The 12,506-nt window shown below is 43.9% G+C and overlaps 2 protein-coding genes across 11 annotated transcripts in view; one reads left to right on the top strand and one right to left on the bottom strand.

The window, feature by feature from the left end:
• The window catches only part of LOC139636912 (uncharacterized), a 123,538-nt gene extending 118,398 nt beyond the window's left edge, over positions 1 to 5,140 (bottom strand). For 9 of the 10 annotated variants that reach the window (XM_071505332.1, XM_071505331.1, XM_071505340.1 and 6 more), the window contains exons 1-6: positions 5,057 to 5,140; positions 4,551 to 4,694; positions 3,736 to 3,879; positions 1,891 to 2,064; positions 896 to 1,072; positions 11 to 187 (exon numbers count right to left, since the gene is read on the bottom strand). In XM_071505332.1, coding sequence (XP_071361433.1) covers positions 11 to 187; positions 896 to 1,072; positions 1,891 to 2,064; positions 3,736 to 3,879; positions 4,551 to 4,675 — 797 coding nt within the window. In that variant the 5' untranslated portion in view covers positions 4,676 to 4,694; positions 5,057 to 5,140. The remainder of the gene's footprint in view (positions 1 to 10; positions 188 to 895; positions 1,073 to 1,890; positions 2,065 to 3,735; positions 3,880 to 4,550; positions 4,695 to 5,056) is intronic. The other variant, XM_071505334.1, reaches the window with a different exon arrangement.
• Positions 5,141 to 6,695: 1,555 nt separating this feature from the next.
• taf5l (TAF5-like RNA polymerase II, p300/CBP-associated factor (PCAF)-associated factor) lies at positions 6,696 to 11,108 on the top strand. The gene is made up of 5 exons (XM_071505347.1): positions 6,696 to 6,886; positions 7,405 to 7,546; positions 7,937 to 8,041; positions 8,232 to 8,992; positions 9,890 to 11,108. The coding sequence occupies exons 2-5, from the start codon at positions 7,408 to 7,410 to the stop codon at positions 10,685 to 10,687; spliced, it is 1,803 nt and encodes a 600-aa protein (XP_071361448.1). The 5' UTR covers positions 6,696 to 6,886; positions 7,405 to 7,407; the 3' UTR covers positions 10,688 to 11,108.
• The last annotated feature ends 1,398 nt before the right edge of the window (positions 11,109 to 12,506 follow it).

Consider the following 12,506-nt stretch of genomic DNA (forward strand, 5'->3'; position numbering starts at 1 on the left):
CTCTACTGACCTCAGAGTCTCCAGTCTACAGTCTGGACTCTGCAGAAAACCACACAGCTCCTTCACTCCTGAATCCTGCAGCTTCTGGTTCCAGCTCACGTCCAGTTCTCTCAGATGGGAGGGGTTGGACTTCAGAGCTGAGGCCAGAGAGGAACAGCTGATCTTTGACAAACTGCAGAGTCTCAACCTGAATGAAGAATAAAATATGTAGATAAAAACACTGATAATCAATCAGATTTGCCCTGATCAATAATCTTTTCCCAAGAATGAGCAGAGTGTAATAATAATAATAATAATAATAATAATAATAATAATAATAATAATAATAATAACAATAATAATAGGGAAGGATGTCAAACTAATGGTTTGGGCCTTTGAGTCTTTTCCTCATCAACACATTTAACAATTAAATTCAACTCTGAAAAAAACAACAATTTTCACACTTGTGTTAAAGATCAAAACACACACACACACAGTTAGTGAGCTGACATGAACTAAAAATAAAGGAATCAGTTTCTCTTCATCAGGTGTGTTGGTGTGTTTCAGTGTATTATAACTAATATTAGTTCTGTTGATCTTCTGTATGTTGTTGTGATAAAAACTGACTTTAACAACCAACACTGAACATGTTCTACAGTTCATTTATAAAACATGAGTTCTCTGACTGAGAGAAATCACTTCTGAAGGTTTCATTGAAGTGAACAGACCATCAGGTCTCTGGACTTTGAAGAATCATTCTCAGTCTGACAGAAGAACAACTGGAAACATGACACAACAACTATTTAACATGTTGTTAATTCAAAGTGACTGAATTCAAGTTCTATGTGAAGATAAATTAGCTTCAGTTGTGGATTGAAGATATAAGATGTACGTCAGTAACAGACAGTGAACTGACCTCAGAGTCTCCAGTCTACAGTCTGGACTCTTCAGAAAACCACACAGAGCCTTCACTCCTGAATCCCACAGGTTCCGGTTTCCACTCAGGTCCAGTTCTCTCAGATGGGAGGGGTTGGACTTCAGAGTTGAGGCCAGAGAAGAACAGCTGATCTCTGACAACCTGCAGCTCTTCAACCTGAATAAAGAATCAAAGATGTGAGTTTAGGAGACAAAGTTGCTGCTTGAAAGCGTTCAGTGTTTCATCATCTGCTCAGAGCTGAAGAAGGTTTAGAAAGTAGAAGTTTAGAAAATGAAACTCAAACACCTGAACCAACAGGAAGCAGGTTAAAAACAGTCAAATACAAACAGTGACAAACAGCTCTCATTAATATTAATGACAACATGCTGCTGCTTCAATAAAGACGTGGTGACTCCACCTCTTCAACTCTACCAGCTCCACCTGTGGCTCCATCTACAGTATACAAACTCATGTTTATTAGAGATTCTACTAAAGAACATGTCAGACTCAACTCAGGAGAGTTCATCTAAATATATTATTTAGATAATATATAATTAAATAAATTAACTAGTGTATGAAATGTCAGAGCCACAAAAACCTGCTGCACTGAGTTAAAATATTTAACTTGGTGAAACTTATTCAAAGTGTTGAAACCAACAGATGCAGAACCTGTTATCATGACATGTTGGGTTTGAATATTTCAGTACAAACATTACAGAGCCTTAGAAAGGTGCAGGAAGAGCCATGAACGATTGATTATAGATAAGTTATTGTCTGAAAGGTTAAATGTGTTTTTGTTGTTATTTCATTAAAAACTGGGTGAAATTTAAGGTGAAACAGTCACTGGACTAAAACCAGAGAAGAAGAAAACAGACTTTACCATGAAGATCCTCAGTGTGGATCAGTATAATATCAGCCTGATGTCTGCAGGTTAGGGGCACCACCACTTTAACATCATGTTCATCTCAGCACAGAAATAAAACATGGAGTCTGACCTCAGAGTCTCCAGTCTACAGTCTGGACTCTGCAGAAAACCACACAGAGCCTTCACTCCTGGATCCTGCAGGTTGTTGTGACTCAGGTCCAATTCTCTCAGATGGGAGGGGTTGGACTTCAGAGCTGAGACCAGAGAAGAACAGCTGATCTTTGACAAACTGCAGCTCTTCAACCTGAATGAAGAATAAAAGATGTAGATTAATGACTACATGAAAACCATTTGTAATCCAATCAGATGTGTCCTTATCAATGGGCTTTGCTCTCAGTAGAACTAATAGCTAATAGGACCAGCTAGTGTTCTGACTCTCAACTAAGTAAATTAACAGTGGTGAATCCTGGGCACGGAGTGGCTAATCAAGAGGCACGGGGAGATTCCTGGTGGGTCGACATGGTTGTTGGGCAGCAAGGGTGAGAGAGAGAGGGAGAGGGTAGATAAAGAGAGAGATCGATGGATGCAGTTGTGTGGTGATCAGCCCAGTGGAGCAGACTGAGCGGCACACTGTGGTTCTGTGTGGCTGTCATCTTCCTCATCGTCTGCACAGAAAACTACGTTCAGTTCGGTCCGTGGCTCTGTCCACCCGCTCACCGTTTGTGTCTTGATCATTGATTACACACTGAGGCAGCAGTGGACTGTCTGACTCTTTTTACATGAATAACAAAGTTAAGAAATAACAAACAGTGGCTTAAAATCCAGAAAAATCCAGATGTTTCATATAGTTGTTGATCTGTCAGCAGTGACTCTGCAGACAACAGACAGGAGGAGCAGCAGAGTGAGTTCGGGACCACAGCTCCCAGTGAGTCCAGTTTTACACAACAAGCAGCAGGCAGATGACAGGAATCTAGAGTTTATTTAGCAGGATAATGCACAGATTTGTGCTCTGCTCTTGTTTCATCAGAAATTCTAATACACAAAGTCCTCAGCGTCTGTGTGACCAGAATTCTACAGAATTTTATTACAGAAAGATCCAGCAAAAGAAGAAAAACTAGTAAAATGAAATATGTCTGTTGTTGTGTTTACTGCTGTACTGTGCAGTCTGAACTTTAATCTCTCCCTCTCTATAGCTGCTACCTTATACAGAGGAAAGAGAACTAGTTTCACATGCTAGTTGTTCTATTTCATGTATAGTTCTACAAAGTGTGACCCAGGCTGTACATGATGGGGTCTCCTGATGGATTTTGTTGGGCCAGTCAGTCAAAAGCCCGGGTCCTTATTTTATTCACATATAATGAAATACAACCACTACTATGGGTTCTCCGGAGCAGAAACAGGCAACATACATCTATTTATCTCCTCTAACTAAAAAGCAAGAATCTCTGTCTGTTTTGTGTATAATAATAACAAAAAGATTTTGGGACGGTTAAAATTGTTTTTTGTCGGGAAGGTGGTGAAAAAAAGTTAGTCTGGAGCCCTGAGAAACGTTGTGAGTTCAGCATGAAACATCAATATTAACTCTTGTCTCTATCGTGTTTTTCCTTCCTCAGAATCTAGCATGCTAACCAGCTAGCCCAAGCTACTCGTCCATTTCCGACAGCGACTCACTGTGACCTCCAGTCTGCCCCGGAGAAGCAGCTGCTCGGAGGACGTATGGTAACTTCTTGTGTTATAAAGACAGCGATGGCTGAAGCTCTTGACAAGCGACAATCGCCACCACCTGCTCCTGGCAAGAAAACTGCTCTGGCAGCAGAGAAAACTTACAAATAGCCCCTTTAAAATAAATTCTGGAGAAATTCTGGCCACAGATCCTCAGTAAAGATCCACCCAGGACATCTACTACTACTAATGTTCAATACATTTCAACACTGAACCAGCTTCAGCTCAGTTTACAGTAGAAACTGTCTCTTACTTTGTGTCTGAGTGTCCAGGTTTATTACTGAAGAATGGAGGGACATATTTGGACCAGTCTCTCTTCATAGACGGACGGCTGGATCCTGGAGACTCAGCTCTGTCCTGCTCCTTCAAACCACTCATGTTGTGGTGAGAGCTAAACCTGTAACACACACACACACACACACACACACACACACACACACACACACACACACAGTTTAATGAACCCAGTCAGTTCTCCACCTCTAAAGTTAAGCAGCTTCTTATTTATTTTACATAATTTAGACCGTGTGTATTTTCTGTTCATCATAAAGACAAACTCTGGCTGTGGTTTGACTCCAACAACTCGTTGACCACTTAAACGGCTTTTAGTTTTTAAAAAAATTACAACACGCAAAAATGCAGAACAACAATCAGCTACAACTGCATTTTTATGAACACCAGTGACACAATTTCACCAAAAATGAAAAAAATTCAACCTCTCTTGGGGCCCTCTGGTGGCCATGAGGGCCCTAAGCAGGCACAGTATGCTTATGCATTGGGTCGGCTTGATGGTTTTACAGCAGTGTTACATCAGTGTTACAGTGGTGTTACAGCTGTGTTATATTGTCATTACAGAGGTGTAACAGAGGTGTTACAGAGGTGTTACAGTGGTGTTACAGTGGTGTTACAGTGGTGTAACAGAGGTGTTACAGAGGTGTTACAGTGGTGTTACAGTGGTGTTATAGAGCCCTGAGAAACGTTGTGAGTTCAGCATGAAACATCAATATTAACTCTTGTCTCTATCATGTTTTTCCTTCAGCTCAGTTTACAGCAGAAACTGTCTCTTACTTTGTGTCTGAGTGTCCAGGTTTATAACTGAAGAATAGAGGAACATATTTGGACCAGTCTCTCTTCATAGACAGACGGCTGGATCCTGGAGACTCAGCTCTGTCCTGTTCCTTCCAACCACTCATGTTGTGGTGAGAGCTAAACCTGTAACACACACACACACACACACACACACACACACACACACACAGTTTAATGAACCCAGTCAGTTCTCCACCTCTAAAGTTAAGCAGCTTCTTATTTATTCCACATTTGTATAGTTTAAACCGTGTGTATTTTCTATTAAAAAGAAGTTACCGTTACATTCATCCGCGGAAACAGAAACAGAAAACAAGGAAGTAAAACAGGAAACTACATGTGAAGATGTTGCCTTCAGCTCTGAGACACAGCGACTTTATATCTGTTGGTTATTTTCTAAAACACAGTGTAACAGACTAAAGAGAAAAATCAGCAGATGAATCAATAATTAGAAGAATCATTATTTTAGACCTGATATTAACACTCACCCTGCAGACGTCCTGCTTCCTCCTTCAACTCTCCACTTTAAAAGAGAGGAAGGACTCACTTCCTACTTTCACTTTCAGTGTTTCTCTCTGTTTCCCGCCTCTTCTTTTATTTATACATGTTCAAACCTCTAACTCTGATATTGCCTGTTGAAAGCAAAGGGATCTTTAAGCGTTTGGTGTAAACATCGTTCTAAACATCACCAGGTGTTTAACAAGCGCCTGGCGCTACCTGTCGTCAATATACACCTCCAGTGTGTTCCTGGCATAACTTCCTACACGGTTAATACTCATCAAGAAGGAAGCGGGAGGCTTCAGGGGCCCAGAGTCAGTTTTTAAATGACAGCGTCACCTACTGCTGAAATCAACTACATCACAACCGGAATCACTATGTAATTCACTTGCACATGAAGTATTGAGGGTAGAAGTACTAATGTTTGTGTGTCTCAGAATAAATCATATAGTGATGGTTGTCTGAAATAAGTAGTAGTGGCAGTTGTCACTGATTCCTTCATCAGGTCACATGTCAGATGTCTATCACTTGTTCGTATTTCTCAGAACTTTGGGGGGGCCCGACCCCCAGACTGGAAACCAGTGGACTAACCTATCTGAGTGTGTGTGATGTAGTTAAAGCAGCTCCAACAGTAAAATGACTCAGGATCAATGATCTGATCAGATACCAGTCACAGGAGATCACTGCTCACTGCTCAATGAATTACTTTTACTGTGATACTGCTGCTGTAATAATAGCAGTACTAGAGTAATGATGGTTAAAGTCTAGTAGTAGTTAGAATACAGAGATACTAATGGAAAAATGAGTAAGCCTGCTTAGAGTACAGTGGTAGTAGCAGTAGTAATAGGCAGTACCGTGAGTACTACAGCAGTACTGGGTCAGTACTACAGAGGCAGTGTGGTCCTCCACCAGTGTTACAGTGGTGTTATATTGGTGTAACAGTGGTGTTACAACAGTGTTACAGTGGTGTTACAGTGCTGTTGCTGGCCTGCAACCAGGCTGTTCGAAGACATGAGAAATGATAACAGAAAGCATTGTAACAGCTGTTAGTTGAGTCTGGATTTGATTTACATCCTCCCACAAAAGACAATATAGAAGATACATGAAGATAAATGAGCTTCTATGTACAAAATACCCAAATTCACACCAAGACACAACTGCTGAAATCAGGCACAATCTGCAGCCTTGGCCTTGATACAAAGACGTGTGATCCAGTATGACACCTTGGGAAGTGAAGGGGCGGGTCCTTGTTTTCAATGAGCAGGAAATGGGTGGGGCTAACAGGTGTACTTCCTGTCTGAAGGGGAAAAATGAGACTGCAGCTATAATAGTTTTTATGCTTTTATCAAGTATTAGTCCCACAATGTTTGTAAAGCCATAAACCATGGGGGCTGGAAATTAAAGTTTAGGTTTTCGTAGTTAACTGGTCTTTAGTGTAAAATATATAAACCGAACACGACATTAGCCAGACTCACAAATGTGAATGAATTTATTTCTTAAAAGCCTAATTTTCATCCTAAATTTAATTTATTTATTCCCCCCCCCCCCCCCTTGAATTAGATTTTTGGTCGGGGTTTGGCTCAGATTAGAGAAACGATGCAGGTCAAGGGTCATCCGCGTCATCGATCACTCGACGACGGGAGCCAGGCATTAGCAGAAGATCCCGGCGCTGTTCGATGGCGGCTGAGCGGGAGGGGGCGGATGACCACGATGGAGCTGCAAAGACGAGCAGCGGCGTAGACTCAGCTGCACACTGAGCGGCGTCACCCCGTCGTCTGAAGCACAGTAACCGAGGACGGAGGAGCTCGGCACGATATGCAGTGAGTAAACATTTCCAGCCGGGGAAGCCACGGACCCGAGGCGGTGCCGCGAAAAGCCCGGAGCCGCCAGGCCCGCTGCTAAGCGCTAAGTTAGCCGGTTAGCTCAGGTCAGACACTCCACTAATATGGAAATCTGGCAGCTTTAAACGGGATTAGTTCACGGCTCCAGTTGTTTAAGGCTTGCAGATGAGCCAACATTCATATGTAGGGCGCCAGTGAGGGTGTTTACAGTGTTTATCTGCCCCAGGAAACACGTTAGCTCGCTGCTTTGCTAGGCGGTTAGCCACTGGGAAGATGCTGTGCTCAGGAGGGGAAAGTTGTCATGAACAGGATGAGTCGGAGTTTACACACTCAGGAAGAAATGCACCGTCTTCTGCGTCGTCTTAGCTACACGTAAACTCTCAGCTCTCACTGTTTGTGCTCCTGATGGTGTGTGAGAGAGGAAGTGATGTGCCGGTGTCGTGTCTGAACGGAAACGTCTCAGGTGTGTGACGCTGCGGGGTTTTTCCCGTTTTCAGGTCATGAAGCGGGTTCGCACCGAGCAGATCCAGTATGCCGTGGCTCAGTACCTGAAAAGGAGGCAGTATGTGGACACTGACGGCTCCCTGAAAGGAGCCAAACTGTTCCAGTCCGCCGAGGAGATGGCTGCCAGCCTCACAGGTGAGCCAGCTGCACAGGACAGGTGAAAGTGATGCTGCACCTGATGCATGCAGGCAGAGGAAAATGTACTGTTCTCTATATTTAACAGCCACAGACACACACCAAACACTTAAGACTATGTGAAATGGGTTGGATGGGTTGTTATAATTTGATGGTTTCCACCTTTAGAAACTATTATCCAGATGTTAGACTACTTTTAAACCTTTAGCACCTGGTGTCAAAAATCAGAGTCATGACTCAGTCAAAAGTGTACACACAGACATGACACATATTATCTTTCATCATTCATCATCATTCTGTATGACGAATATTTTACTTCCACTTTCATGATGATACTTCCGCTTTCTCTAAAACCTGCTTCTCTCTCTCTCTCTCTCGTCCTCGGAGCAGTGCAGACAGAGTCGGGATGTGCCAACATCGTCTCTGCTGCTCCCTGCCAGTCTGACCCACAGCAGTACGAGGCTCAGTACTCCAGGCTGCGCTCCTTTCTGTCAGGTACAACATCCACATTCCTGCTGCACGCACTGGATTCCTTCCACAGCTGTGTGTTGTGTGATCAGTTAAAATGTCTGCTCTACGTTATTTTGGAGAGAATTATCCACCAAATCATGTTTACAAGTCCTTTTTTAGATACTACGTTAATTACAGATCACTGAGAATGTTTTTTTTATTTCCCCTCAATTAGACACAGAAATATCCTGGGCGAAGGAGGTGAGCAGCATCCTCTACCCGCTCTTCATCTACCTCCACCTGGACATGGTCCGCTGTGGCCTGAAGGGGGCAGTAGATGGTTTTTACAGTCGTTTCCACGGTGCCTTTCTTCAGGACAGTGAGCAGCGTGCCACCATAGAGCAGCTCCGCCATGTTCTCACCACTCAGGACGTCGCAGCCAATCCCAAGCTGAGTGCTTTCCTGGAGCACAAGTATGTGGTTCACCTGACGGAGCCGGCCTACAGCTACCTGCTGCGTTACCTGCAGAGCGAGGACAACAGCGCCCTCTGCAGGGCCCTCAGCACACACCTGCAGGTGGAGGTCACCGCCTCCAGGCGTACAGACTATCAGCTATATGGAACTGCCAGTGGGGCAACAGCCACCCCAAACTCCACCTCATCCTGGGCAGGAGTGGATGGGGCGGAGGGAGGAGAGGGTGTGGAGGTACCTGCAGGAATTCCACAGAGCGAGGCGGCCCTGGAGGCTCTGCAGGACTGCATCAAGAAAGTCCGCGAGGGGCCCCCCTCGCTCACCACTGTGTGTTTTTACGCCTTCCACCACACGGAGCAGATGCTGAACACCGCCGAGGTGTCGGCCGACAGCCGGCTGCTGGCCGCCGGCTTCGACAGCTCCACGGTGAAGCTGTGGAGCCTCCGGGCCAGAAAGCTGAAGGCCAGACCACATCAGGCTGACGTGTCGCGCATCCACCTGGCCTGTGACGTGCTGGAGGAGGAGGTGAGGTGATTTGAGGGATAAATGGCTACAGTGTGTTTGTCATGGAGCAGTGAACGTGACAGTAGAGCGGAAACAGTTCGCTGTGTCGTCTTTGTTTTCACAGTTTGTGATAGGACACATTTTTCATAAATCATCTTTTGGTCTATAAAATATCAGAGAATGTAGAAAAATATTCACAAACTTTAGGAGCCCAGGGTGATGCCTTCAAATCTCCAGTTTTGTCAGATAAAGATTACAAGATTTTTTTAAGGTTTTGAAACATTAAAATGGATCAAACCCTCAGATTTGAAAACTCACAGAATATTTTAATTTTTTTTTTTTTCCCATCAGTTTTTTTTTTTTTTTTTTTTTTTATGTTTAGGATTTAATTGACCTCAGAATTTACAGGCTGCATAATGAAGTATGTCCAGTACATGTTAACAGATCCCAAAGTTATGTCCTCACATTTCTTATTAAATCTGATCAGCATCAGTGTTTCCACATGATGTATTTATATTTATTACTTAAACCATTCTCATTTGTGAAATTAGGTTTGATTGAAATTATTTAACTGATTAAAGCAGCAATGATCATTAGTCAATTGATTAATATACAGAAAATTAATCTGCAGCTGTTTTGCTAATTGAATCACTTTGAGCCGCCGTTAATGAAAAGAGCCAAAAAATCTCTGGTTCCAGCTTCTTCAGTGTGAATCTACCATTAATATGTAATTATTCCAATTTTCTGACATTTTACAGACAAAACAATTTATAAAATAATTAACACATTAATTAATATAATAATTCAGAGCTGCAGCCGTTTTACTTAAAGTTGCAAATGATTAAAGATGGAGAATTAACTGTGTGGCGTAGAGACAGGTGATGTCAGAGGTCACTGTTTCCTCTTGTTTCTCCTCAGGTGGATGAGGAGGACGGCTCCGGCAGCGAGATAAAGACGCTGCGAGGTCACAGCGGCCCAGTGTTTCGTACTTCCTTCCTGACGGACAGCTCGGGGCTGCTCTCCTGCTCTGAGGACACAACCATACGTTACTGGGACCTGGGCAGTTTCACCAACACGGTGCTCTACCAGGGCCACGCCTACCCGGTGTGGGACGTGGACGTCAGCCCCTGCAGCCTTTACTTTGCCAGTGGCTCCCACGACCGCACCGCCCGCCTCTGGACATTCTCCCGCACCTACTCACTGCGGCTCTACGCCGGCCATCTGGCCGACGTCGACTGCGTCAAATTCCACCCCAACTCCAACTACCTGGCCACCGGCTCCACAGACAAGACCGTCCGGCTGTGGAGCACCCAGCAGGGGGCGTCTGTTCGCCTCTTCACCGGCCACCGTGGCCCGGTGCTGTCGCTGGCCTTCTCACCTAATGGGAAATACCTGGCGTCCGCTGGTGAGGACCAGCGGGTGAAGCTGTGGGACTTAGCGTCAGGGACACTGTTCAAAGACTTGCGGGGACACACAGACAGCGTCACCAGCCTGTCTTTCAGCCCGGACAGCAGCTTAGTGGCATCATCGTCTATGGACAACTCAGTCCGGGTGTGGGACATCCGCAACTCCCACGGTGGGACGCCGGCTGACGGCTCGTCCGGTGAATTGGTGGGACTATACACGGGAAACACCAGCAACGTGCTGAATGTCCAGTTCATGGCCTGCAACCTGCTGCTGGTGACAGGAACTGCACAAGAGAAAGCAGAGCCGTAGTGTGTTTAGTGTTTGAATGTCTCCAGGTGTGTGTTTGAGAATGTGGTCACCTTTCAGACTGTGGTTTCCCTCCCTAAATGTCAGCACCTGCCCGGGACTCAGATCTTTGTTTTCCTCTTTAGTTCTCGTCATAGAAAAGCAGCAAGGTTAAATATGTTTTTTTGTAATCCTGAAGTTTAAGTCTTCAAAAACTGCTTTAGATTTTCTTTTGTAGAGAACCTTCTGTCCCTGGTGGTGTGTTCTCATCACCAAAGCGTCGTCACTGGACGTCAGTGTTAAAGAATTCCTCAGTTTCTCGTGTAGCCGATGAGTAAAAAAGTGTAAAGTTCTGGGTCTGGTGCCTTGGTGGTCGAAGACTGTTCTTCACCCTGCTGTCATGCACAAGTTTATTGATCAATAAAAAGCAGCATATGAAATGTGACTCTTGGAAAATATTGTTCCTGTTGGATAAAAACAAAAATTGAATCTGCAAAAAATTATTTGTACAGATATAAAATAGAAGATGAAAAAGTTTGTTTTGAACTGAGAAAATACTTAAAGCTCCACACAGTCTAAAGGTAGATGTCCATGTATTTGTGATTATAAAGCAGGTCTAGGTTCTATATTAATACTGTGAAAGTATCAAAGCCTCAGTCCACAGAGAAATGCACACAGCCTGTATTCAGAAACTGAGCCTTAAAACCAGCCGTCAGGACTTCTGGAACTTTGTGATGTCACAGCCATCTCAGTGTAGTTTTACATCTCCTCTTTCAGGCTTCTCTCTGGAGCTCTGGTAGCAACAGGTCAATGAGCCAATCAGAAGAGAGGATCTGAGCCTCTTCTGGATGCAGAGTGGGTCCTGGTGGGCGGGGCTTGGGGCATGGCTGAGGGCAGTGTCTGATTTGTTGTGACATCACAACTTAGATACTTTCACAGTATTAATACAGAACCTAGAGCTGCTTTATAATCAAAAGAAGACATGGAAATAATCACTTTATACAATATGGGACCTTTTAAAGAAGTTATAAAATGTTAATTTTACAGCTTTTTACGATGATTATTATAAGAAGAAACTCGTCAGATGAAATCAGATAAAGGACGTCTGCAGTAAGGCTTTTAGTAAGACTCTTTAATCTGTGTTACTCTGTCACGGCCTCATTTATGTGCTATAACCAGATCAGTTATGAAGCTGTTGAATTTGATTTCTCATTTTCTGGGAAACGTCAAGAAACTGAAGGTGTCAGAGCTCAGTTAAAAGAGGCAAACGGCCACAAAGAGAAACAACGTGACCTCAGTCTGGACGTCCTCTCCACGACCACAGAGTCACAACACAGCACAGCACCATCTCTCTCTGATGTTTCATTTTTTTCACCAGCCCAGTCTGTGTCGAGGTCCACGAGACACATTAATTGGGCGCGTGCAGTATGAACGGACCCTCAGTAAGTGTAATCTCACAGCACCACCTGCAGCTGAGTGTAAATCCACACTCCTCTTCAGATATGTGAGGAATCCAGTGACTGTGCAGCAGGAATGTGGATGTTGTGCTGTTGTGGGTCAGACTGGCAGGGAGCAGAGACGATGCAGGCACACCCCAACTCCGAGGACCGGAGGGAGGGGAAGGTGTCTGGAGGGGTCATGAGACAACGGGCTCCTGAGCACAGACATGTAATAGGCCCCTGAACTGTCCTGTATCTTTGTCGTCATTTTATCTCTTCATTGTGGTTTTGTTTGTCGTCATTAATAATTTATCTGATTTAACTTTTTTTAGTAAAGTAAAAAAGAACATTTATATAAATTGGTAAAAAAAACTTAAATATAAATAAAAATGAATTTGAACAAG

This window comes from Trachinotus anak, unplaced genomic scaffold, assembly GCF_046630095.1.
Source record: "Trachinotus anak isolate AG129_WGS33_773 ecotype Australia unplaced genomic scaffold, CSIRO_AGI_Tana_v1 ptg000019l, whole genome shotgun sequence".
In the NCBI taxonomy this organism is placed as follows: Eukaryota; Metazoa; Chordata; class Actinopteri; order Carangiformes; family Carangidae; genus Trachinotus; species Trachinotus anak.

What these genes read in the sequence shown, in the direction of transcription:
- taf5l (XM_071505347.1), top strand. Translation starts at nt 7,408, where the DNA reads ATGAAGCGGGTTCGCACCGAGCAGATCCAGTATGCCGTGGCTCAGTAC. An exon ending in GATGGCTGCCAGCCTCACAG is followed by an intron (nt 7,547 to 7,936) that starts GTGAGCCAGCTG and finishes TCCTCGGAGCAG; the next exon opens with TGCAGACAGAGTCGGGATGT. An exon ending in GCTGCGCTCCTTTCTGTCAG is followed by an intron (nt 8,042 to 8,231) that starts GTACAACATCCA and finishes CCCCTCAATTAG; the next exon opens with ACACAGAAATATCCTGGGCG.